At 41.2% G+C, this 26641-nt stretch overlaps 2 protein-coding genes across 6 annotated transcripts; one reads left to right on the forward strand and one right to left on the reverse strand.

Annotated features, from left to right (window-relative positions):
• Nucleotides 1–623: 623 nt before the first annotated feature.
• Nucleotides 624–4994, reverse strand: agr1 (anterior gradient 1). 3 transcript variants are annotated; one of them, XM_010879845.3, is made up of 8 exons: nucleotides 4943–4988; nucleotides 3801–3911; nucleotides 3487–3550; nucleotides 2946–2998; nucleotides 2659–2735; nucleotides 2431–2494; nucleotides 1974–2057; nucleotides 624–831 (listed from the first exon to the last, which is right to left on the reverse strand). In XM_010879845.3, the coding sequence occupies exons 2-8, from the start codon at nucleotides 3895–3897 to the stop codon at nucleotides 782–784; spliced, it is 489 nt and encodes a 162-aa protein (XP_010878147.1). In that variant the 5' UTR covers nucleotides 3898–3911; nucleotides 4943–4988; the 3' UTR covers nucleotides 624–781.
• Nucleotides 4995–5460: 466 nt separating this feature from the next.
• Nucleotides 5461–25518, forward strand: traf3ip1 (TNF receptor-associated factor 3 interacting protein 1). Of its 3 annotated transcripts, none has more exons than XM_010879847.3 (17): nucleotides 5461–5691; nucleotides 9403–9471; nucleotides 11570–11731; nucleotides 12362–12490; nucleotides 13668–14150; nucleotides 14247–14321; nucleotides 14667–14690; nucleotides 16325–16348; nucleotides 16498–16576; nucleotides 16710–16730; nucleotides 16931–17015; nucleotides 17668–17760; nucleotides 17944–18079; nucleotides 18281–18317; nucleotides 18432–18508; nucleotides 24159–24382; nucleotides 24907–25518. In XM_010879847.3, exons 1-17 carry the CDS (start codon nucleotides 5569–5571, stop codon nucleotides 25070–25072), a joined length of 2007 nt encoding a protein of 668 aa, XP_010878149.2. In that variant the 5' UTR covers nucleotides 5461–5568; the 3' UTR covers nucleotides 25073–25518. The 3 variants fall into 3 exon arrangements, with proteins under 3 accessions (XP_010878149.2, XP_034142832.1, XP_010878150.2); XM_034286941.1 differs by having other exon boundaries at nucleotides 5569–5691; nucleotides 14670–14690; XM_010879848.3 differs by lacking the exon at nucleotides 14667–14690 and having other exon boundaries at nucleotides 5569–5691.
• Nucleotides 25519–26641: the final 1123 nt, after the last annotated feature.

The raw sequence follows: 26641 nt of genomic DNA on the forward strand, positions 1-26641 counted from the left end.
TGAGAAAAGTATCTACTAAATTCAAGTAAGCGAATGTTTTGAGTAATCAATAGCTTTTATTTAGGCAATAATTAGCAACTAGTGAGCTGGACACAGTCAAGAAAGTGTACAATATGGAGAGGCTTTCATTTCTATACAGTTTCAGTTAGGTTTTATTCATTTTAAACTACACTGAATTTGCAGATTACAGCATAAGGACCATGACCGATAGTCCAGCAAAAGGTGGTTAAAAATCCCTCAGCGCAGTCTGGATTGGAAGGAAGGTCTCTAGTAACTCCTTGTGGCCATTTGTGAACCTGCAAGCTAAATTATGGTTGAGGAGCGCATTGGCTCCTGCCTACTTCCTTGTCGATTAACCACTCTGCTGAAAGGCAGAGTATGGCAGGATGTGCAAATTCTGACTCTCACAAGCCTGAGTTGCAGTGATGAGACCTAAGCATAATCAGGAATTTTACCCACTGACAGTTTTTATAAATGTAAATTACTTCTCTTACAATAATATGTCATACTGAGGAGTTTTGAGGGTCTTACAGCACAGAGAATAATGTCTACAGAATTCATGATAATGGATTGATGATGCATTATCAATACGGTCCCCTTGTTACAACACAATGAAATGGAAATGTTAAAGTATCATTTTTATTTTTTATTCATTGTATCAATTCTGTGTAAATGTGATTGTCCCAGACTCAATGAAGCACAGGGAAGGTTTTTGCTGTTGATTCCAAGAGTAAGAATGAGCCCAGTGGCTTATGGGTACAGTGTTTAAAAGGCTGTGGTGTCACAGTTCAGTGTGCAGCAGAAGCTTTGCTTTCTTCATGTTCTCAGCCACTGTAGAAACAAGGACAAGAAGCTTGAATAAAAAGGACTGAATTCAATTTCAACTTAGAAAGAGAATTTGAAATCCAATTAAAGAATTTCCAGAAATTAACCTGACTTTTCTTTACTTTATTCTGATAGTAGTGTAAAGATATACCAACAATTGTTACAGTTTCAGAAATTACAATAATTAGTTTAATTGTTCTCAATCAATAGTTATTCACTGTTCAGCTTTTCAGTGGAACCAGCAACACCTGGACATTTTCCTACACATTCAGCAATACTGTCAGAAAGCTTAGAAATACTCTTCCAGTAAAACTTTCATGAAGTATTCACCCGCTGAACTCTCCACCTAAGAACTATCCTCTCAGAATTCTCATTATTTTGCAGTTGCATCCCACAAACTCTCTTCCCAGCTAGTTAAAGGATGGTGTCAAGGAAGAAGAGTAGAACTGAATGAAGAAGTATTGTGTATAAGGAGGCATGCTATGCATGTTTGTTTGTTATAGTTTTTTCCCAATGTTCAATCATTCTTCAAAACTGTGGGAAAAGCTGTCAGTAGGAAAATATCAATGAAAATGCTTAAAGGGGCACTGTGTAGAATCCTAGCTTTAACGTTTATAAGACTGAATTTAAACAATTACACAACTTTTTCTCCTTGTTTTCCCTTACCAAAACGACACAGGAAGTGTGTTAGCAGAATGATTTTACATATTCCAACAAAAATAGTTTGCTGTAATAAGTAGAACTGTGATGGTTGTATTTTCTCATTAAAATTATTTTGCTGCAAATAACTTTTTCACTGGATATTTCTATTGGACAAGGACAAGCTAACTTTCTGTTTGGTGTGCTTATGTGCTCAGGAAAATGTATGGTTATGTTCATCTTTTTGCTGACAGTCATCCTTTGATTAAAGCATTTGCAGAGTTAACAGTAGAAAACAGTTTCGATGACTGCATTTCTTTTCTGAGAAGACGAACAACATTATGAAAATGCATCTGACTGTTTTGCATAAAAGCCTCAGAGCTTTGTATCTCCAGAACCCTGTTGTTCTAAGAAATGCTTGTATGTGCCTAAGAAAAGCTTTATACAGAGAACAGAATCCTCTCATAGGATCTCATTAGAGAAGATCAGAAGAATGGGGGGACACTCACACAAAGCCATGTCGCTAGGCCCGTAGTTGTACCGTGAGTTACTGTACTTTCCAACAATATCTGTTCGCACAGTCATGGACGGATCTGAGAGAGAGACCAGGAGAGAGAGAGAGAGAGAGTAGAGGGATTAGAGAATGTCTTCACTGCAGACACATTTTCCTTCAGCCAGAACACATTATGGGGTATAAGTAGATGGTAATGCTTTATTCTGAATTTCCTACACTCTGGCCCATCATGCATTACATTGATCCCTTGATCAAAATTCACCTATTGTTCTTAGGAAATTGGCTACTCATTCAAATAAGGTTATAGGAGACACTGATTACAGCTACATTACCGATCCCACAGAAAGCATTACACATTCTGATTGATGTGTCGTGGATTCAGATGAGAAAGTGGTAATTTATTAGCTATTAGTGATGTCATACGATAATAACGTAGTAGAAATAAGACCTACCAACAAATAGGATTCTTGGAACATAATGACCATCAGGTGCCAGATTCTTGTCTGTAGTTTCATGCTGAAAAATGAAAAAGATATATTTCTAATAAATATCAATTGAACATAATGTCTATCTCCAGGTAAGCAGATAACGAAATGCATTATTGGGATACAGTTATAACCTTACAATTTCATTGCTTTTGATTAGTTTATGTTACAAAACATCCAAATATTGTGAAGTACCGTCAAATTGAGCATAACAAAATCACTTTTGGCCATTTTCTGTATGGTTTTGTCAGCAACAAAGGCCTTCTTTAGAGCTGTTTAAGAAAGTAAAACAGGATGCCAGTCAGTGAGAACATGTATATATTGCAATTTCAATGTCACACAAACTCTTGCAAATGAACAATCAATGTTTTACATCAATGTCTATGATATTATTTGAATGAACAGAATGACGAAGTGTAAGCAACTTGACCTTGATTGGTGTGGTTAGATGTTAAGTTAGTACGGAAGCAGAGCAACCCTACCTTGACTGTGAGGACAGTCCTGCAAATGATGAATGACCATCAGAGGCCTCTTACTGTGGGAAGACAAGGACACAGACAAAATATGAACACTTTCCACGGCAAGATAGCTACCCGTAGTGAGTGCACATGCTTAAAGAGAAGCACAGAATGTGCTGGAGAACGAGGAAAAACCCGGTATCGTAATGGATTTAAGAGAAGAACACAGAACACAGGCTTTTGGTTTCCAAAATGGCACCCTATCACCTGCTTAGTGGACTACGTTTGATGGTGCTTTGGACAACTGGAATGTACTGTGTAGGAAATAAGTTCATAAATATGGTGATTCGATCACAGATTTATTTCATTGGGGACATTGAATGAATGGAGCAATAATTACGATGAAGTGCTGTGAAGTATGTAGTCTCGCAAGGACACGCATTCAAATGTCGCCCTGGTCTAAGAGACTATACTGTATGTAACCAGAGTGGGTAGTTTTAACAATGTTCCAAATATTGCAATGTGATATATTGCATACATTTTGGGGAAATACTTTTTCTCTTACCTTTCTTTCATCGTCTTTAGTCCATCCTCATATGTCTTGACCCAGGTAATGTCATCCCCCCATCCTAAGACAAAATCATTGAAAGAAACAGTGAATGTATTGTGTAATAATGATCATTAACTCTATATATACATCACATGTTATACACATTATTCAGACTGTAGAAAACAGACAGGAGTACAATGGCAAAAATGTTGACAAAGGGATTGAATCCTGGTCTCCAGTAGGCACTAAGACTTGAAGAAGTATTTTTAGTACCAACATCCACATTCAAATAAAGGTATGGTGCTAGGACAATAACATAACAGGCATACCTCTTGAGAGAGTTTGAGGGGCTAGTTTTATCTTCTTCTGTATGGAGACATCTATGCAGGTGACCAAGAGCAAGGCAAAGAGAGACCAACGATGCATGATGGTTATCCGTTCTGTGAGAGAATAGTAGAGAAGATGAAAGAGGAGTCAAAGTGTTTGAAAGCGTTTTATTTTTTTAAATGGGACCCAATGCTAAAGAAAATCTCAGACAACTCCCTAATTCCTTTATGGTCTCTGACACCAAAAGCAAAGCTCACCTGTACTGGCCAGTTTACAGTTTGATATCAACCAGTCAGGAGAAACAATCTTCTTTAATTATAGGGTGGTGTGCATACCCTACTTAACTATGTAAGACTATGGCAAGATTTACCCCTCTTGTCACCTTCTATTTAAATCCCATTGGATGAAAAAGCTGATAGATCCCTCCTCTATAACATTCTCTTCCAATGGGTTTTGAGAAGCAGGCATTTGATACTCTCTTCATTGAATTCTCTCACACACCCTTTGGGTGTGCAACTAAAACTAATTTAACAGGTTTTACACCAAAGATCCTCATTTTGGATTGAAGCAATGAATGAAGGCATTGCATGCTTTGTGTCATAACAGGATTAGCCAGTTTCATTGCAATGACATATGCTAATATATTTTGTAGGATAAATTGTGGTTGAATGGTGTAGTGAAAGGCCATAAAAATGTAAAACGTTATTATTATGTATGTCACTCTTTGGCCGTATAGCCACTCTTTGACCCTATAAGGTCAAGTGTCATAACAAAGAGACCCTTCTAAAAAAATCTTTGTGGCATGTATAGTCTTATTAATTATTGTATCCAATTTCCTTGAATATCGCAGTGCAACATAGATTATGTACTACAGTCTTAACAAATAAAAATATATCACTTTACTAGTAGTCTTATGGCATTTAAACAGTTTCACAGATAATTCATTTAGATCATTTGTTTCTTCTTTGGCCATACAAAATCAAGGATTTAATGTTATGTTTAAACCAACAGAGATGTAGGCTACACAGTTTATAAAAAGAATGCATCAAGTAAATATTATTATACTTCAATTAATACATGTATAAACAAATAAAGGTTTTCATTAAACTTATGAATGATTTACCATTAAAGATATCTTACCCACTTTGCAGGTGTATGAAAAGAATCTGTCTGTTGCCTACGTCCAAGCTGGCTGTAACTTGATTTTGATTTGCAGGCCTTTTTATATACAGCAGAACTCACCAAACAGGTATGGGGTTGGCATACAGGGTGTTTTACACACACGCACAGACACACATTATTTATACAATACTTGTGAACACTTTTGGCAGTGAAAATGTATTTCTATTGAAAAATCCTACTTTATCTAACATAAACCCATACATCTAAGCATTGGGCCTATATAAATTACTGGAAATAATTTCAAGTGTAGTCCCTATTGTAGATTATGTTGTTGTTTAACCTGTACACACATACAGATGGGTTTTTTTGTATACATTTTTTGATGAATTTATACAATGCCATTTGCATTTATGATAAGTTGCATAACTTATAAAAATATTTAATTATTTACATTGTAAGTTGTTGCTTAGGTCAGCAAATGTGCTTGACAACCATCAACAATTAGCGCACGCGCGTTTCAGATTAATGGTGCATTGTGGGATTGGAAGCTATTGACATAGCGACGAGAGGGTTGATAGAAAGCAGTCATTTAGCTATTTTTCGTGTTTTATTCATACTTTCAAGGAATTTATCATTTCAACAGCTGCCATGAACGGGTTAGTGGCCAAAAAGACCCAAGATACTTTGGGGAAAGTAATAAAGAAACCACCACTTACTGAAAAACTGCTCAGCAAACCGCCGTTTCGGTACCTGCACGACATATTCAGTGAGGTGAGTAGCTACTAGGCTAACAAGCTAACTCACTGTAAAGCAGCTAACTAGCCACCTAACACCATGAGCTAATGTTCGCCATCAAGCTTAGTATTGGATAGTGTACTGGAAGTGTACGTACAACTATACATTTATATTATAATACGATATACTCACCATAATAAGCCATAATTATCCATAATGCTCACCACCCATTGTATGTCAACTTTATGTGGTTTTGGTGTATTCTGTTGCAGCATAATTTTGACTCCCACTAGCAGCATCACAACACTCAAAGTACAGTACAATTCTGGTTTTGATTCTAACGTTATAGTACTCGATTAACGCGCTAAAATGTTGCCCATGTTAGTTGGCTGTTTACAGTACAAGAACGTTAAATAGCTAACAAGCCTGCGTTGCTTTTTGTTGCTAAGCGCTCTGTATGCTTGGTTTTACCAAACAAAACCAAGCCCTGGACAAAGCTACTAATTTCCAGTGGACATTCTGCATTTCTATGTAAAACAAATACGACACAAAAAGCTAGTTCTCGTTTCCTAGTAATCTATGTAATGCATTCATGAATCGGTTGAACATATTCTTCAAAACTTTTGCTACCTGTTCAGTATAACTAGCTGTAGTATTTGGCTAGCTACATACTATATTTTTGTCAGAAGAGAAGTGCCGTGTTGCAGTGCTTTTTCACATGGAAGCTTCTCTTATAGATGACAACAATAAATTGGAAATGCAGTAGGATTGCTTGTTGATTTGGGCATTCTACCCTAGCCAAAATGTCATTATGAACGCATGAACTGCACAGAAGGCAGTTTGTTCTTTGATTGTCAGCTATATGCGTCCATGTTATAGATTAAAAGGACACCATTGATCATAGCTGTCACGGTAAAGGGTTTGGCAAGTGGCTGGGTCTGTGCCACAGGCTATATCAGGAAAGATTATCTAGGCCGAGCAGATCACAACTACATCATCTGGAAACACAACACACTCTCTAAATCACCCGTACGGGCTCTGTTTCCTCTGTATTTGCCACTGCTGTCTCTTCCCACAAGTGGCAGTGATGGCTACACTTTATTACATTTATGGTGTTATCTCTCCTCCAGTTTGTCTCACCTTTCAATATATGCTCATACATATTTGATAAGTGTGTTGGCATGCGTAACTCCATTGTACGGATTATGAAGTGTTTTTAGAAGTGACTCAAATGTAATTTAATAGAAGATACCATCTTGTTCAATGTTTATTTTATTTCTGTCTCTCCCAAAAATATGTCACTCCTGTCTGTCATAGGCTCAATATGCACAACTGATAATTTGAACCACCAAGTCATGCTGCCTAATTTGCTCATTAGGAAATTGTTTGAAACGTACAGAGATCTTTTTCGATGTTTCCACAATTTATAGGTTAATGTGGAGTAAGCAGGAAGGAGTTTTCCTGATCTGATCAAATCTGACTGCTCTAGAGTACACCACCCATTTTACTTACCTATAATACTTTTCAAAAGTCTTGAGTCCGTCTGAGAAAATTGTTGAAATCCATTATCTGAGCTGAAAGTGTTTAATTGTAAAAAAAATAAATAATACAAACCTAATTGATGAGCCAAAAAATTATGACCACCTGCCGAATATGCTGTTTTTTCTCAGTGTACTGCCAAAAACGCACCCACCTGCTGAGGCATAGACACTAAAAGACCCCTGAATGTGTCTTGTGGTATCAGGCACCAAGATCCTTCTAGTCCCATAAGTTGTGAGGTGGAGCCACATTGGAATGGACAACCCACAGATGCTCAATCGGATTGAGATCTGGGGAATTTGGAGGCCAGGGCAACACCTTGAACTCTTCATCATGTTCCTTAAACCATTCCTGTACAATGTGTGCTGTGTGGCAGGGAGCATTATCCTGCTGAAAGAGGCCACTGCTATCAGGGAAGCCCATTGCTGTCAAGGGGTGTACCTGGTCTGCAACGATGTTTAGGTAGGTGGCACTCTTCCTGCAGTGCATCCTGTTGCCACCACTTCCCCAGGTAAACGGCGCACAGTGTACATTGTCTGGCCATTTCAATTTGGCCTGTGTCAAAGTCGTTCAGGTCTTTACTTCTGCCAGTTTCCCCAACATCCAACACGTTGACTATGAGAACTGATTGTTTGCTTACCTTCTAATCTACCCAGACCTTGCCATGTTTCCTTATTTGCTTCACCTGTGAGTGGTCATAATGTTTTAGCTCATCAGTGTATAAGTTATACAAATGGAAAAACGTATTCCTTTTAAAAAAAAAAGGCTATGAGTGTTTTGAGAACCTTACCTAACCTTAAAATAATTCCTGCCCTTTTGCATTTTATCCTGTAACCTATTATTTCTGCTGTAAAATCTTCAAAGATTCTTGCAGGGTTTACCATAACTCTTCTTTTGACTTTGGCTGCCTTTTCCCCAGTGGGGGATTTTGGTCAATAATGTATCATTTGACAATCAGTGAACCACTTATGTACAAGCTTCTAAACAACAGATCCACTGACAGCAGTAGATCCACACAGCATTAATTATGTTCAGACTGGGTCTGTGATGTGGCCAATTTGATGCTGTGTTTTAATCCAGGCAATACATTTATGCCAGTCAATCAGAGGGCCATTTCACTCAAGGCTTATCTTCATGGACAAAGTCTGTACTTTGGTTCCTGTTGACTGCCAGATGTTATGCTAGCACTTGACTGGATTTCCTTTTGCCCCCTCAAAGAAGTGACCCTTAAGTATTGAACATCAGATGCAGTCAGATTGGTTCATCTGTCATCAAATTGCCCTGTTTCTTAACATGTTTCTTTAGGACACTTGTTATGGCCATCTCAGAAGATATCAGTTACCTTTGGGACATCACAAGCAGTTTTTATTGCCTTTTATTGTATTCGTATATATTTCTATTCTAATGATACAGCATTTTTATTAGCTAATAAACATTAACTGTCCAAATGTTGTGAGGTGCTTGAAAACTTTTGCACTGTTTGCACCTAAATATTTGGCTGTGCGATCTGGAATTTTAATTTAATCACACCAATCCACCAATAAAATGTTTTCTTCTAATTTCATTAGCTCAAATATATTTACCTCTGCAGTGTCATTTCTTTATATGCATAATAACTATTTCTGTTTAGATGTACACACAGATGTACACAATTCTTGTACAATGATCAGCCAAGAACCTGTAATCCCAAATGTAGTCTACACTTATAGCTTGTTCTTAAAAGTTATCTCACTTTGGCTAAAACTGTCCTCACCATTTCTCCGGCATGCCAGCTGCATTCACAGTAAAAATTAAGTTTGGGGCGGGAATCATTTTGTTAGTCTTGTCACCCAGCATTTTCTGATGGAAGCAGATGTTATATTGATGATCTTGAAAGGTTGACATGCAGCTCAAGTTGGGCTTCGTAACATGTAGTAGAAGATCCAGTGTAGCCCCTAGATCACTGAAATAAGGCTTTAATAATCCGCTGACAAGTGGGGCAACCTAATCAAGCATAAATGCCATCCAATAACCATCCTTGACCTAAACAATGGGGCTGAACCCAGAAGATCCATTTGAGGCTAGGCCTGCTGGAATTCATGGATAAATTAAAATGTAAAATGCCTGGCAACCTCAGTAGTCTGAACTGGCCAGGGTAATCCGTTGACTTGCCCCAGGCAGTCGACCAACCCTGAAGTAAATTGCTTGAATGTATCATCTCTGCTACAGGTGATCCGAACCACTGGCTTTATGAAGGGACTCTATGCAGAGGCCGAGATGAAGTCAGACAACGTAAAGGTAAGATGTGTCCTCCATCTGATCACTTTGTTAAATGTTGCATTTTCCCGGTTTGGGAAATCCACTGAGTTACGGTCTGCATCACTTTTGTTATGAACTAATTGATACAGTTACCTCAAATTATTGGCACACTTGATAAAATGCTTGTGTAAAATAAACACAGCTAAGAAAGTATATTGTAAATTGAATGTGGAATGTGCTGTACTTCATTAATGATTTGGGTAATCAACCAAAATTAAATATTCCTAAAGTATAAATATTATATTATATTTTCCCAGAAATTAAGTGTCAAAATGATTACCAAACTTTTCAAGGATCTGAAAAGATTCTGTATGGATGAGTAGTCGAAGATCGTCGCGATTGTGTTCTCCTGAACACATATATAAAATATGTTTCTCTTTGTTTTGTATGCGTCATTTCAGCACCGTGCATGGGTGTGGAAACATCCAGCCATGAGAAGACTTGTTCAGTGTGTTACTCGAGCCAGACCTGTGTAGCTAGGCTGTATGGCTTTAAATTCAGTACCACTGTGGCCTCAGGGGTAACACCAGTCTTATCCATGAAGACTTCCAGTCAGTGAGCTTCCAGATGACTCAATATCTCCATCTCCCCCACTGTAACATACAGTATAAAGTGCTATAAGTACTGACATGTATGCAATCATCAGGCACCATTCTTGTCAGTAGGAGGCTGGCTTGAGAATGGAGGTGGAGGGAACAAAATGAGGGCAAGAACGCACCTAAGCATTCACACCTGAACCCAGTGGAGAGCGCTAGTGACGGTAGCATGTGTAATTACTGGCAACACCTGAAAGGGATACTATTGGTTCTGGGCCATTCACTATTCATTCTGCTTGGCCTTTAATGTCAGCTGTGTTCTGAAAAAATGGCCTGGGCTGGAGACCTCTGGGACTGAGCTGTGAGAACATAGAGCATTTTCCTGCTGTCACTAATTCCAGGTTACTTTTAAAATGTCAGGTTAGGGTCATCTGAGGGTGTGGTCTCACTATTATCTGCATTGAATAACTGGGTTTTCTAGAAATGGATCCCAGATGAGGCACTGGCTTGTTACGTTGCAACAACAGTTGTGATGAGTTTCACACACAATGTCTGCGTAGGCTCACAGTTGAGAAAAACAATTGAAGAGGAATCACCACGGTTTAATTATGCTATCCCACAGTGGGGATTAAACATTTTTTTTTTAAACTGGACAGTCTTTAAGGAGTTCAGGGATGTTCTGGATCAAAATGAGGTTTAGGTGGCAGTGTCGCCCTGCTGAATTGACAACCTTTTATTGTTATTCCACATTTCTCCATGACCGAGCATAACTCCATGACAAACATAACTGAAATGTTTGTAATTCCAAAGCTGATGTTGTGCAATAAACTCATTCAGAGTAGTAGCAATCCTATGGCAGCAGTCCATCAGCAAAATGACATGGCACCCTTTGTCTGCCGTGGCATGACTATTTTATGGATGTCCATGTAAAATCTACAAATATGGATTGGATTTTCATAACAAAACAAACCGTTAAATTGGCATTGTCTGTCCTAGGAAGTAGCTGACCCCTGCGGTATATCAAAAAGTCTACATTGATAGTAAAAACCAGACTTTACCACCGTAATTTGGTTGCAGTCTGGAGCCCTGGCTATGATTTGATGTTTGAGTAGAAAGTATACATTGAGCTGCAGTGGACAGCTAGCTAGCAGGCTCTGTAGCCCATTATTCATTCAAGCACTTAACCATTGCCAGCAGCAGGTATTGAAAACCTTTTACACTGCGCTTTTGGTGTCTTCAAGCCTATAAACTCCCTAGAGCAGGCTGGCACCTTTGGTGTAAAACATTTCCATTTACTATGATAATGATGGAATACACATGCAGTCTACTGCGTTAGGGGCATCTCATTGGAATTGTTTTTGATTAAGTGCTATTTAACCTATACTTTACAAATTGTACTGTGTAGACTAATGCTAACTTGTGTAGGCTGCATGCTTTATTATACATGATTTGTTCCTGGCTTAGACAGACTGAGTCCCCCTCCTGAGACTTTCTATGGAGGAAAACCTGTTATGTTCTCAAAGTCTCTCTCCCTCCACCAGGATAAGGACGCTAAGATCGCATTCCTGCAGAAGGCCCTGGATGTGGTGATGCTAGTGAGCGGCGAACCCCTGTCGGCCAAGCCAGCTCGCATAGTGGCCGGCCACGAGCCTGAGAGGACCAATGAGCTGCTGCAGGCCATCGCCAAGTGCTGCCTCAACAAGGTCAGGCTGCGTGGAATGACACAGCTAGGCTACGCACAAACAGGAGTGCCCAGCGGCACCGCCGAAACCCACACGGCACATTCTTGTACAAGTAGCAAACTTTTCGGTCCGACATCCAGCATTGCACCAAAATACATTATATATGATCCCCAGACTCAAAGAAATGTTCCAAGGTAGCTCCTTCTGCAATTATTATGAGCATAGTTAAGTTCAGTCGATGTTTCAAATGCACCCTGAAAAAATGTCACCCTTCAACACACACGGAATGCTCTGGAAAAGCTCATGCAAAACACTAACGATGCCTCTGGGTGAAGCCTGAAGGGATGAAATACAGCCTAGTACATTTTAATTGGACCCTGAAGACAGCCAGTGTGAATAAAAAGGCTTTGAGCTCAGAGGATCTCTGCGAAGCCTCCTCCAGATCTATTTTTCAAAGACAAATAAAATGTAAGCTAGATAGTCTATAAAAACATTTTTTTTTTTGTATTTGTCAGTTGTGCTTAATTAGTTCATGTAAAAGTTTAATATATGCTATTAGTGTACAATTCTCTGGGGAATTTCTCTTTGTGAGATGAAAACCTGTGATTGGGTTTTGTTGACAAACTTGTCCCCTGTGTCATGTCACCCAAGCTGTCCAGTGAGGAGGCGGTGAAGCGTGTCCTGGCTGGGGACAAGCTCGATCCCAAGGGCAAGGCCAGCACCTCCCGGTCCCAGGACAAAGAAAACAGGGAAGGTCGCGAGCGCCACAGAGACAGAGAGGTGCGACGGTAGATGTAGAACTCAGAGTGGAAACGATGTATTCACTTTTAGAATTCCATGAATGTGAAATGCCAGTGATAGAAAAGTCAACCATGTTATTTTTTATAGTATGTGCCTTCAGACCCCTGCACTTTCTCCACATTTTGTTGTCAAAGACTTAATTTAAAATGTATTGTTTTTGGCCATCAATCCACACTCACCACCCCATAATGACAAAGCGAGAACATTTGTAGAAAATAAAAAAGGATCTTATGTACATAAGTATTCAGACCCTTTGCCATGACACTCCAAATTGAGCTCCAATGCATCCTGTGTCCTTTTATCGTCCTTGATATGTCTCTAGAGCTTGATTGGAGTATGCCTACACCCCTGCATAGTGCATGTCAGAGCAGAAATCAAGCAACAAAGTTTAACTCGCCATAGGTTTTGTGTCGAGGTGTAGATCATGGGAATTATTTTTAAAAATCACAGGCGCACAGTGGGCACCATTATTATCTGGGAGGTGACCAAATACCCAACACCCTCTTTAACAGCGCTTTAGAGCTTCCCTGCAGATATGGAACCTGCCAGAAGGACAGCCTTTTCTGCAACACTGTCAATTAGGCTTTAATGCTAGAGTGGCTACATGGATGCCCCCCCTGACTTAAAGGCAAGTTACTTTAGCCTGTAGCAGAGAATATAGATGATTAGGTCTGATGTGACCAAAATACAATTATTATACCTGAATACTAAATGAAAATGTCCCCAGGGAGTTTTCTAAGTCAAAATGGGTCTTAGGTGGTGGATGTGGTCAGGGGGCATGGCCATGGGTGTGTTGATAGTTGATATTGGCCTGTCACCCCACAGAATGTAAGATTTATTTTTCTTATTAATGTTTAAGGCAATTTCTTGAAATTCCACTAATTTCTCCATAGATCTGACACGTTTTTGATTTTAAAGCAATGTTGTCGCAATTCTAAAAATCATTTAAATTACGTTTATAACACAACAAATTGTGGAAAAACTGAAGGGGTCTGAAATCTTTACAAAGGCGACATAAGTCCTGATTTTCTTTTTAACTTCTAACCACCACTAGACTAGTTACAGGGATGCACTGCTGACAGTTACAGCTTGATTCATATTATTGAACAGTTTCTGTATTGGTCTTCTGTGCTTGTTTGTGCTCGGGTCTCTTTAGGAGAGGAAGGAGATACGGGAACAAAGTGAAGGCCAGGAGCAAAAGGACCTGGACCTGCCCAGGAGGAGCGATAAGGAGCGTCACCGCCAGGGAGATCGGACAGAGAAGGGCCGCGAACGAGACCATACCAAAGACCGCAACAAAGACAAGAGCCGGGAGAGGGACAAAGACAGGGAAAGGGACAAAGACAGGGAGAGGGACAAGGAGAAGGGGAGAGACAGGGAGAGGGACAAAGACAGGGAGAGGGACAAAGACAGGGAGAGGGACAAAGACAGGGAGAGGGACAAAGACAGGGAGAGGGACAAAGACAGGGAGAAGGAGAAGGACAAAGACAGGGAGAAGGGGAGAGACAAGGAGAAGGACAGGGAGAAGGGGAGAGACAAGGATAAACGGCGGGACAAGGGAGAAAGAGAGACAGAGAGAGAGCCTAGACACAAAGAGGGGGAGGAGAGAACCAAAGTTCCACCAAAAGGTGACAAAAAGGTATGCCAGTCTCTTCATGGTTTGGTTCCCCTTGTTCTGCAATGTCGCCATTATGACATATTATGACATCGTGGGGGTGTGTTTTTGTGTGTTTAGGCCCGAGCGTCAGAGGATACCAAACTGAAACCCAATTCAGAGGTGCCTAATAGAATTACCCAACCTGAACCATCGGTAAGCTCATTCGTTCCTCTTTTGTTCCTCATATCCTTTCTCTGAACCAATCATCTGTCGTCAGTTATTAGAATATTTTACTAATGCACATGGCTCAATATTTTCAGTTATGTTTGGCATTAAAGTTCAAGTCAACTCCATTTTATTTTCAGGTTGGCAGTTACAATATCATTGATTTACTTGTTTTAAAGGAAAGAAAATGTATAACTATCCTATTCTCTTTAGCAAAAGCCATTTATTTAACCAAAAAATTGAATTTCATTACTCAAGTTTATTCAGGCTAAAGATTTCCAATATTATATATTTTGTGCGTGTCATAATGCATGTCCTCTTGTCTTCAACCAGAAGGCAGATGATGAGCAGGAAGAGGTAGCTGAATCCATATTTCTGTTATTGTTAGCACAGACCCTACGTTTCTCCTTTGCTTTATCTCCCTCATGCCTCACATTTTGCTGGGATGAAACACTTGTTAGACTAAGGCTTTGTTATTTATACAAAGACAGCTGTCATCTGCGGTCTAAAAGGGATTAGGTTATATATATAGCACTCTCTTGGTTAGTGAGAGCTTGCAATGTGTTGCTTCCTTATTGGCAGTATTTTAATAGATTGCTTTCTATATAGAAGCCAATTTAATAAGTACAAAATATCCAACAAACAACAAAACATTTATGGAAAATATTTATCCATTTCATATTCATACAACTACTATTCTTCAGTGGCGCAGCCATTTCAGACCTACCCGACTCAACTCTAATACTATAGTTATCTTTCTAACGGATATCTTCCATAGAATTCAGGACCTAATAGACTTTTGAGACATCTGCTACACTGATGAATGGAGGATGTAAAATAGTTTTTGTGTCATACAAGTTTTGCTAGATTACTCGCATTGCTAACACAATCCGGGCGGTTAGGTTATGAGTGTAAGTCACATTTTGGTTGGAATTGGTGTCTGTTATTTTCATGTATCAATGCCAGGCATTAAAATATAATAGTTTTTCCGTAAATGTTATTAGCAACTTTATATTTGTGGAAAAAAGAAAGTTGCTGTGCGGGCTTGATTTTATGATGTGCATTTTCATTGCGTGCCTCCTCTTAAATAGGCCTAAATAAATAGTTGTTTTAATTGTATTCATAATTGACACATTGAGTCTGCTAATCTTGTCAAATAGACAACGTGCCATTTAATCCTCCATCCTGACATGGTCATTTTAAATTGCAATCCTTTTTTTCATAGATGAATCAACTCGATTTATTTTGTTCATCTCATTTAACCTGGCCATGTGCAAATGTGTTTGAATACTTGTTTAATTATCTTTTATAGCCTGTAACCTTCCAGCAGGCTATACCCTTTTGGCCTTCCTTCATTGGACAGAGTATTTTCAGATTTAAAATAATTTTAATGTGTAAGTAGATGGCCTACATCAAACATCCCTGGAACATCGTCTCGTTCCAAATGTTTTATTAGAAACTGCAGTGTACAGTATATAAGGATATAGAGATGGATGGATGGATGGACATGTGAGTTGTCATCAAGTCTGTTGCACCCTTTGTCAGTGACTGACCCAGTCAATCACCTTAATCTGAAATAACGAATGTCACAACAGCACTAAGACACAACAGCACTTTCTATGGTGCTGTGAGTGTGTTAATGTGATTCTGTGCTCATTATTGGAAGCTTAGTATCACAGCTGAAGTGGTATTCATTCTTTGCCTATCTTGCCATAGTCTAGGTGCCTGGAGCAATTTAGAATCGACCTGGCTAGGCCAAATTAGGAGTGTAACTGGTTGTACTGCTTGGTAGGTTGACTTGCCGTCGCTTCGTGGGTGTACATAAATAGCTTGTCATACTATGCTATTGATGTAATGCTATACCATTTAACATAGTACATTGGTTGTCCTACTGGTTACACTAGCTCCGTTTGGTGGTTGGCTCAGAGGCCGAGGTCTGGATTCAATTGTGTAATTTCGATGTTGACCCTTGCTTTGTTTTCTGTTTACAGACAGAGGAAGTCATACACAAACAGGTACGGTTGTCTTTAAATAGGGGTTGTCCGTGTCCTGCTTGGTTTACCCTCCATGTGTGCATGTTTAAATGTGTGTTTACAGTCGCGCCGTCCTCAACGGGACACGCTGAGTCATTGCCCCTCCCTTCTCTCCTCCTCTTTCTCCTCAGTCTGACAGTCCAGCCAGAATAGCTCGGCCTTCGTCTGCCAAAGGGCAGAGGCGCTGGCCCAAAGCAGGAGTCCAACGAGGTGAACCCCTAAAACCTGTCCCCAGACCCTCTTCTCCTCTCACATGCCTCAGCGTTCTCACCTTCGCTAGACTCAGACTCATGTCCACACCATAATATGAATTAATAAAAATGTTTCTATAAATCTTTTCCAGATGAATCTGACAGTGAAGGAGGTGAGTGTTTCTCTCACTGCACCAATACCTTCTCTCTGTGGATGTGCATTTTGTCTCTGGGGTTGTTCAGAGTGGACATTTCTGTTTCTATGTGCTGTTTCCAGAGTCATAGTCATCAGCAGCTGTTGATGTCTAATCCATCCATTGTTAGTTTGAATGAAATGATGTCGTCTTGACTTCATCAAGCTCTGTGTCTTTAGATGGAGACACTGCATTGGCAGAGAGACCAGTCCTCTTGGAAAACGGAGATCCCCCAGATGCAGAACCGTCGCTCGTGGCCCACAGGTGGGTGGGGTGGGGTGGGGGTTTTGTCCAATTATCGATTTTTTTCTAGTGGGAATGGGAGATTCAAAGTCTGAGACCGGTGACCTCATATGCAGAACTTGCAACGCTGCGCTGCTTCTTATCACACTGCTCGCTCAGTATTTGTCGGCACATGTGCAAGAGGAGACGTTCCCCAGCCTGCCACCAGGTTGGAGTTTGTAAGCTCCTGACCTACCACAAGAAATTGCTAGAGCACCCCTGGTGACTGTGTCGCCCTCTACTGGACCCCCAGGCACTGTCGGTATGCCGCCACCAGGACTTGAACACCTGGCCGCAGTGACACAGCTGTACTGTGGAGCAGTAACTTGGACCACTCCTCAATTCAATTATGTTCAGCATAACGTCAAACACACGGCTGTCCCATGATGGACTGATGGGTTGACTGAGAACACTATGTTCTGGGCCCAAGTTTGACAAAATTCAACTAGATATACCTCAACAATTGGACACTACTAAATGCATAGAAGTACAGTGAATACAGTAGGTATTTTATGACCCCCGCTAGGTATTTTATGACTATGCATTTTGGTCCAGGCTTTCATTTGGATCAGCTTTCAGCAGCACTGTTACTTAAAGGCGTTTCTGTCAGTGACACGGCCTGTGTTTCTGTCAGTAACCGGAGGATACCCCGACCCAGCAGTGCCCGCCCCGCCCCTCCACGACTCAAGAGGCAGGAGAGCTACAATGACGTGACCTCGGCCCAAAGGTGATCTCTCACAGCTTTTACTTCCTGTGCCACTGTCAGTAATACCTTAACGTCTCCTGTCTGATACAAATTCAATATGTGGTTTCATGTAGGCCAGAAACATGGACTGCTGTGAACATGCTATAGAGAATACATTATATTCAGAGTACATCATGCTTTTGTGTGTGCGTGTGTGTGTTTCAGGCTGACCAGTGCCAAGATTCCGGCAGCGGTCATTATGGAGGGAAAGAAGCTCTCTGAGGACGATGAAGAGGATGAAGATGAGCAGTTTGTGGTGGAGGAGACCATCCGCCCTCCAGACATGCCAGACATGGAGATGGTATGAAAAGGAGAACACAATCTTTCTTCTAGTTGATTTTTGACTCATGGACTGATCTTTTAACGGTACAATGGTGGACAAATATAATTTATATCCGGTAATGTTTTTAACTCTGTGCCATTAAGCGAGATTGAATATTAAAAGTTTTGACTAATAATGAAATGGCGTTCTTCTTTCGGAATCTTTTTTGTTCTTCTGTAGGAGCCAACAGTGGAAGTCCAAGGCAATGAAAAACATGGTGAGCAATCGATCTCGCCAGCCGATCAGTCACTTCATAGGTGCTGGACTGTGTAAAACAAAGCATGTAAAAATGTTAGCAGTTTATAACACCTGCACCTTTTTTCATCCACAGGTGGACTAGTGAAAAAAATCCTTGAAACAAAGAAAAACTTTGAAACAACCCCATCATCTCCAAAGTCCAAAGACCAGGTATGATCTGTGGTGTCCTACAGATGTAATGCTCTTAATCCCCACTAGAGGACAGTGCAATGACAGACAAACACAGCTCTGTCAATGACCAAATTATTATCTTATCACCACTGTATCTTTTAATCAACGTACAAGCAGTTATTTCTGGAAATTCAGTACCTTAGGGGAGGTGTTGCTGCAAAACACATACCATGCATTCTCTGTTGCTCAAAAACATCTTGCAAATTATCTAAAGAACCCTAATTGCAAAATGCCCATTAGAAATCCCAATAAAACAACCAAAAACAACAGATCAGGGGTTAGGGTTAGGGGTCCCAACCCATTATTCGTTTTGTGGTCATTTCACTTTTTTGATGCCTTGAGTGAATTAAGTTACCCCTTAATTTAACAGCATTTTTGCAAGAACCAATTTGAAAGAATGTTTATTTAAAACTCAAATGTGATTGATTTCTGTGCATAACAACATAACTTGATGTTTCCATTGGAAATCGTCTTTGTATCAGCTCCCCTAATGTCATATCAGCGGCATCTTAAAGAGATAAAGGTAATGATATGGGTTGGACTGTTCTGTTGGATTTTCTATGCAGTAAAATCAGTTATCTGACCTTAAATCAATATGTGTCATTGTGTCCAGCTGCTTCCCTCTATTCCATGGCCTCCTGCCCTTCCCCTAAATGTGCTTCAACCAAAGCCTCTCAGTTAAGACTTTATTACTCTGAACATAACCTGACATAGCAGACATTCAAAGAACCCCCCACACGCTGGTCTTCACTAGCAAAATAAGAAAAAAAAGTCATATCGGGATGTTCTTATCTGCTAAGTTCAACCAGTCCAGTAAATGTGGAGGAAGAGTAAAATGGTATGCCGTCTTGTTAACGTCTAAAAGCGGAAGTCACATCACCAGCTCTCTCCATTTCCCCTGGTATACCTGAAGGTCTGCTTCATGGGCACCCTGCATAGGGTCCTCTAAACATGACTTCCAGCCTGACGTCATACCATAACTGTTTCTCTCGAGCGTGTTTACTGGCCAGAGATCGCTCCCACAGTCATTATTTGGATAGTGAATCGGTGTGAAGGCCTCTTGTCCATGCTCTAGCAGTGTTGGTTGTCTAACGCAGCCTGTTTTGGGTGGTCCTTCTTGCCCAAGCGTTTTACGCTCCCTGCCCAGCTGACCATCCGACTCTGACGGATGCCGTGTTTTCATCCGTCGCTCATGCAGAAAGGACCTGTCTACCCCCCGCCCCCAACCTTTTCCCTAACCCCAGACCTCATCCATCCCTCTTCTCCAATGAGTTTGTCGGTCCAGCTATTGATGAGAAACAAATGCTCCCATCTGCATGGCATGCGTCGGGTTTCACTGGGGTTCCAGGCTTGAGACAGGTTAAACGTGGGAGTGGTGCCCCTCAGAAGGTCCCCTCTTTTTCCCAGCTGCCCCGTTGGATGGACGGCTCCCCCACCCGCCTCAACATTTCAGATTGCGCTGCTCCACTCTTAAATTGTAGACTTTCTTTCAAAATAATCAGACTGGTTTTCCCCTTTGGTTTCTAAATAATCAAATGAGCTTTACCCTCCTGCATCAAACGTGCCAGGCCACTCCAGTGCAACCTGAGCAGAGCCCACAGGGTTGTCCTAAATGTCTTAATGCCGCCTCATCAGTTTTTGGGGATTCCAGACCCCTTATTATGGGGCTTCTAACCAGGGGGTTTGAGGGGGGGGGGGGGGGTTCACACAGCAGTCCCAATGAAAGGTAGGTCTGCTTATGAGGAGAAACATAAGCTACCCCCCCCCCCCAGTCTTATTGGCCTTGCCTCGTCAGCTGTAGAAAGGACTATAATGGCTTCCTTCCTGACATAAAAGGGTTGAGGGTCAGGGTAATAGAGACGTTGCTCTTTTGCAATCACAGCGGAACACGGAGGGTTAAAAACTGTAAATATTGAGCTTCCCCTGTCCCCTAGAGTGTGACAGGTCTGAAATGACATTCTTAAACGCTGACGTTTATCAAACGCCCTGCTCAGGAATGACTTTCACGCTCTTTGATTTATGATTACCCCCACTTTGTCCCATTTATGGGAACTTTAATTATTTCCATGTCATATCTTGTAGATGTCCCCCCCACCCCCTTCTCCCAGAATCATTTTTGCTATTGTTAGTGCCAGTGGCTAAACCGCTGTAAATAAAATGACTTTTGGGACTGTTAAAGCACTTTTATTTTGCCATATCCTGCCACACAAAGTGCACCATCTAAGAATTTGGCTGTATATTTATAGGGACGACCTTCCCCATGACCCTGTTGAAGACTTGTATATTATTGGAAGATACTTCTCGGAGGCCGTCCGTTTTATTTAGACAGAACCGGGCCTTCGTAGCAGCTGCGTTTTCATATGATTTTTTTTCATACCCTCTCTCTTTTCTTACCCCATCAAATTAGCCTTGATGAAGGTTTGCAATGTATAAATAAACCCTGTGGCACACAAATGGATGGCTGTTGAGTGAGAGTCACGAAGGAGAAATGCCAGAATACTCTCGGCAGAATAGTCAGGAAAATAAATAGTCCAACCCCGCCAAGCCTGTGTCTTCGTAAACATTCAGCTTTTTTGTTTTCGGGGTGGAAACATAAGGAAATGACCCTGTGGCATTCCATGTTGCCCTTCAGAGCACCTCATTGAAATTTCAGAGAAACATTTTCCCAGTTGAGATTGGGAAAGGTTTCCGAGAAATATCATTCTGAGCTTATGAGATTGGACTCTGATGCAGCCCATGGCATCGTAAGACCAAATTTTCTCAAGTTGCTTCAATCACATACACGAAAACTGTAAACTTTTCTTAGTAGCATTTGTGGTGGAGCCCTTATTTTGTCTCATAATTAAATCAGTCCAGTTTCCCTGTCCCCAGTCTTTTCCAGGGAAGGTGAGATTCCCTGTTGTACCCTAGGGTCTCAGGGGTATCAGCTGTGGCCCTTTAGGCTGCTACATACTGACCCTGACATCCTGTAACCCCCTCCTCCTTTAGCCTCCCGCTTCACCTCACTGACTTACAGCTATTTTTATGATCTGGCTGAACGTTTGGGCGACGTGTCTCCCTGAAGAAAGGGAACCCCAGAGCAGCACTGAGGAATTGTCATGCTGTAATACCTAGGTCCATGGCCCACCTCTGAGATCTCCTCCAGGGACACATTTCAGGGCGGTTGGTTCGCCTGTTTTATCTCCAAAGTAGAGGCAGGAGATGGATGAGTCTCACAGGTCTAAAGTATTATCCTCTTCTTTAGTGAGTGCAAACATTTTCTAAACCACCCTGAAATTGGATTTTGTCACATGCTCTTAAGTATGTCATGCCACTCACCACAGAAAGGCTCTTACAGTGTCAACATTTTGTCACCAAACGTTTTGGCTGGCCAGTAATTGAGGTTGATGAAGTGGCTTATTACATCATTATGTATGTACGGCTAAATTAATGTTTCTCTAATGAATGACGCTCAGGAGGTTGGTGGGCCCCTTAACAGGTTTCACGCATGCGACCCATTCTTCTTGTTGAAAGCCTTACTTTGAAAACTGTTATTCCCCCTCCCCACACCAGTTCCTTATTACCACTCCATAAATCATCCGTTTTGCATGCAATTCCTCGTTAAGCAAATTGGGCATGAGAGGGTTGGGATGAATTCCACATTGCAGTGCTGCAGCCTGCCCAGCCGCCAGGCCAGGAGGTCTTTGCGGAGTTCAGTTCCAGCTCTGAAGCACTGAACATGAGACTAGAGACCCATCAAACCCAGTTTCCACAAGACATAACACTAAAACATTCTGGCGCTTGCGCTATTGCAAATTTGAGTGTTGAGTATGTCAATCTAATGTTAACCTTGTGAGACGGCGGGGGGGGGTGTAGTTCCCTACTATGCAAGCCTGAAGGCAACACTTGGTTTGTCCCTGACAGCGGCCTTACATAGAAATTGAATAGTTCCTCAGACAAAACACCAAAGGAGATTTATAGGGAATTGATGCTGGATGAACTGAGGTCTCTGCTGGGAGCCACCTGTGAAGGGCTGATTTCTGCTTGCCCGGATAGTGTGTACCACTCCGATCGGGACAAGGGTCTTATTTCTGTTTTCCGAAGGGCGAGCCTGCTCCTGAGGGCACCAAGCAGAGCGGAGTCCGTCTGGGCTTTTCGAAGCGCTCCGCCACGGCTGCCGGGCCAAATGAGCCGCGACGTGTTTGTGTAGCCGCCGTGTTCACGGGGTTGGAGGGGAAAGCCACCCACATTGAGGATGACCATTAGACATTTCAATCTTCACACACTCTGCAAACCGCGGACGGCTGGGGAGCAGGGAGGCTTTCTGGAGGGAAGACACCACAGTTTACATTCGACTACTTTTCTTGCATAGTTATGTCCTATGTAGTTGAGTGCGACTGTAAGCTGTAATTATTGAGTTGGCTTGTTTTTATGAGTTAAATAAGAGGCCGGCTGGCTCGTAATGAATGACTCATTAGGGGTGCTCAACATAAAGTTTTGCCCACCTACCCGGCCTAAAACCTAGTCTACATGACAGTTGGTCTGTTATTGAAGGGGAAGTTGCAGGTTAGTTTATACTGTCATGTAGAGGTAGTGCCAGTTCTCCGGCCCCGTTAAAGCAGGTGTTTCCATCTGGAGGCCAGAACGACACAAATCGGCCCAAGAGTTGACCTTGAAAGAGCCATAAGTCTAGTAGTTGTTACCGAATACTGTAGTAAAATAACTTTACTGCCACAGCCTGTTACTAAAATAAACAAGGGTTTAAGTCCACAGGAGTGCGAGTGGGTGCCGTCATGTGTGCGTGCACAAGTGTGTGTGTGTGTGTGTGTGCGCAGACACACACACTGGCCTGCAGGCCCAGCTGAGTAAACATCCCTGGCCCTCACTGTGCCAAGGGGAGTCCCCCGCCCCCATCCTGTGGCTGAGAGGTAACTGGGGCAGAGCAGGACCCCCCAACCACATATCATACAGAGGAGGCCTTCAGCAGCCAGTCACTCCTCCCACATTATCCAGCACAATTCAGCACTGCGTTTCATCTTTATATACACAGCCTAGTTTTGTATAATTCCTGCCTAACATTTTTAGCCTTGAAATCCCAACCCACTAAATGCAGTCCTGCGTCTGGCTCCGGCACTGGATACTTTCTGCTGGCCATTTGTGGAATTCCTCAAGAAGGTTTATGTGATTTGGTTGATGTTGCCTTTCCTGGAACAGTTGATAGGAGTGCATGCACGTTTGCAGGTGTACGGCAGTGGTACAGAATATGAGCATTATTGCAGACCATAAAGGCACACTTTAGTTGACCTAGAAAACACAGACACTTCAAGCGGTAGCATTGGTTTTCTTTTGTTCCAAGACCACCCTGTAGGCATCATCAATCTCTCTTTGGTCCTCTCCTCGATCGGTCCTTCTCTCCCCTTCAGCATGGGATTTCTCCACAATTAATCGAGCATTACCTTTGTAACATTTCCTCCATTCACAAATAACTATAACTGACCTCTCGACCAAAATCCAGTAAAGGAAGGATGAAGAGATGGAAGGAGCGAAGCCAATATCTGTTGGCTTCTCCTTCCATCTCACCATCCATCCTTGCTTTACTCTATATCCTTTATCACTCCTCTACTGTCTTCATCCATCCCCCTCTCTCCAGACACAGAGCCTGGTGTCAGAGGCAGCGAGGAAGAAGGAGAGAGACCTGGTGTCCAGGGAAATTGAGCGTCTACGCTCGTCCATCCAGACAGTGTGCCGCAGTGCCCTGCCCCTGGGCAAGATCATGGACTACATCCAGGAGGATATGGACGCCATGCAGAACGAACTGCACGTCTGGAGGAGGGAGAACAAGGAGCATGTGCAGGCCCTGCTACAGGAACAGAGGTCAGTCTCAAACAAACACACACACACACCTGAACTTGTGTTCTAAATTGTTTTCTTGAGGTACCTTGGGGGAGAAATGTTTTATAGTTATAGGACATTTTTATAAATGTATGCTTTAAATGGCCTGATATAATAGTAATTTCGTTTTTTTTGTTGCCTGCACACTCGGACAGTGTTCGGGTTAGTGAACATTAGGCAGGTTTGATGCCAAAAAAAAAAGAGCAGAAATGATTTGCTGCTTTTATTATCGTAATGAGTATACTGGTTAGTTAAACTACCAAATGTTGAATCACCACCAAGCTACTGCAAAATGTAGTTCAATTATAAGTTTAACAACTTGTAGTTCACTTCTCCTCATCACACACACACACACACACAAACACACACACAAACACAAACACATACACTCAATCCCTGCTGCAGTAACAGATGTGGGAGACCACCAACACACCAAAAGACAATTTACACACACATCATTTGGCGTACTTCTTTTGTTTACGTGTGCGTGTGTGCGTCTTTTCCAGAGTGACAGACAGCGCGGTGGAGCCTCTGAAAGCTGAGCTAGCCGAGCTGGAGCTGCTCATCAAGGAGCAGCAAGACAAGATCTGTGCCGTCAAGGCCAACATCCTGAAGAACGAGGACAAGATCCAGAAAATGGTGACCAGCATCAACTTCTCCTCTCGAACATGAGAGCTGTGATCTAAATAAAGGAGTTAATCTCCTGAAAAATGCACTGGGCTTTTCATGGTGAGTCTGGTTTTTACTCTGATAATGTCTGAGACGGTGGAGGAGGCCTCAATGCACTTTCTTTGGTTGTGATGTCATGATGAGATAAAATACCCTATCTTTTTATGGTGCCTTTTGTGGAACTACACACTAGTTCTGGAGAAGGGTGTGTTCAACCCTCTAGGGAGAGAGAAAGACAACTGTGTCATTTTGTTAATGCTTTATCCACTTTAGGGTGATTGACACACATTTTCTAGGTTTTCCTCTATTCTCAAAATGATTTATTGTGTCCAAACATTTGTACATCGGCTGTAAAAACAATGATGAATAGAATTACATGTTAGTACTTTCCAGATCTATATCCATTTATAAAATCTGTGATAGGTATTCCCCAAACAGAAGACATGGTCCTATTGTCAACATCAGGATAGGTTACTGCCATGTTTGGGTCTTGTCAACATTGGCACTACAGTCATCTTTGGGACCAAGGTAGTCGAGCACCACTGCACTTTGAGATATGAGCTTTTCTTTGTGTCCACTCATTGAAAGAGTGGTGTAAAAAATAACATGATGCTCTCATAGATCACAAAAAGGCAAGTCAAACTTTTTCTTTTTTTACATTGGCAATCTGAATAACAGTACAAAACTGTGCCCATATATTTGGTATATATATCGGTCTCTATCTAAATATATATATCTATATCTCCACCTAGTCAATACCGCATATATGGGTTTTTTGGTGTTTAATTGACATGCTTATTCATCTTAAATAAGATTGACTATGATTTATAAATTGAAACAACACTAAACTGGTTAAATTGCACTAGAGGTGAAAATAGTGAAATAGTCAATGTCCTTAAACAAAAATGGTACCATAGCATGTTTATTTGTCCATAACACTAAAATATAATTTCTGGGCAGAACTTCAAATGGATCGAGACCGTAACTGTACATTTTATTGTATAAACATTACTTCTTATTATTGTATAAAAGTTACTTCTTACACAAGGGGAAATTAGTAATCCATCATTTCATGTCAGTATTATTAGCCAACAAATCAAATGCACATGTGAACATTGGACTGCAAAAGTAACACTTTTAAATACATTACTCTTAATCCTGTGTAGTAAAGCTGTATTTATTGTAGGAACAACATTAAGGATATAGATACTAACATAATTCTTGAGCATTTAATCTAAAGTACTACCAAAAGGAATATACACTATGGAAAAAATTTTATGCAAAGGGCCCATTTCTGAATGTTAAATGATTTAACTTTTTGTAAACTTGTTATTTAGAAAATGGTTTCTTTACTGTTATTGTTATATTGGCAACCTGTTTATAATAGCAATAAGGCACCTCTGGGTTTTTGGTATATGGATTATTTACAAAGGCTAAGCCTGTATCTGTGCTGCATCATGCCTAAAAACAGCCCTTAGCTGTTGTATATTGGCCATATACCAAAACCCCTCAGGCCTTATTTTCAATAAGGACCATTTACACTGTAAACTATTTGTATCATACCCACAGTTG

Source organism: Esox lucius, chromosome 16, assembly GCF_011004845.1.
Source record: "Esox lucius isolate fEsoLuc1 chromosome 16, fEsoLuc1.pri, whole genome shotgun sequence".
Classification (NCBI taxonomy): domain Eukaryota; kingdom Metazoa; phylum Chordata; class Actinopteri; order Esociformes; family Esocidae; genus Esox; species Esox lucius.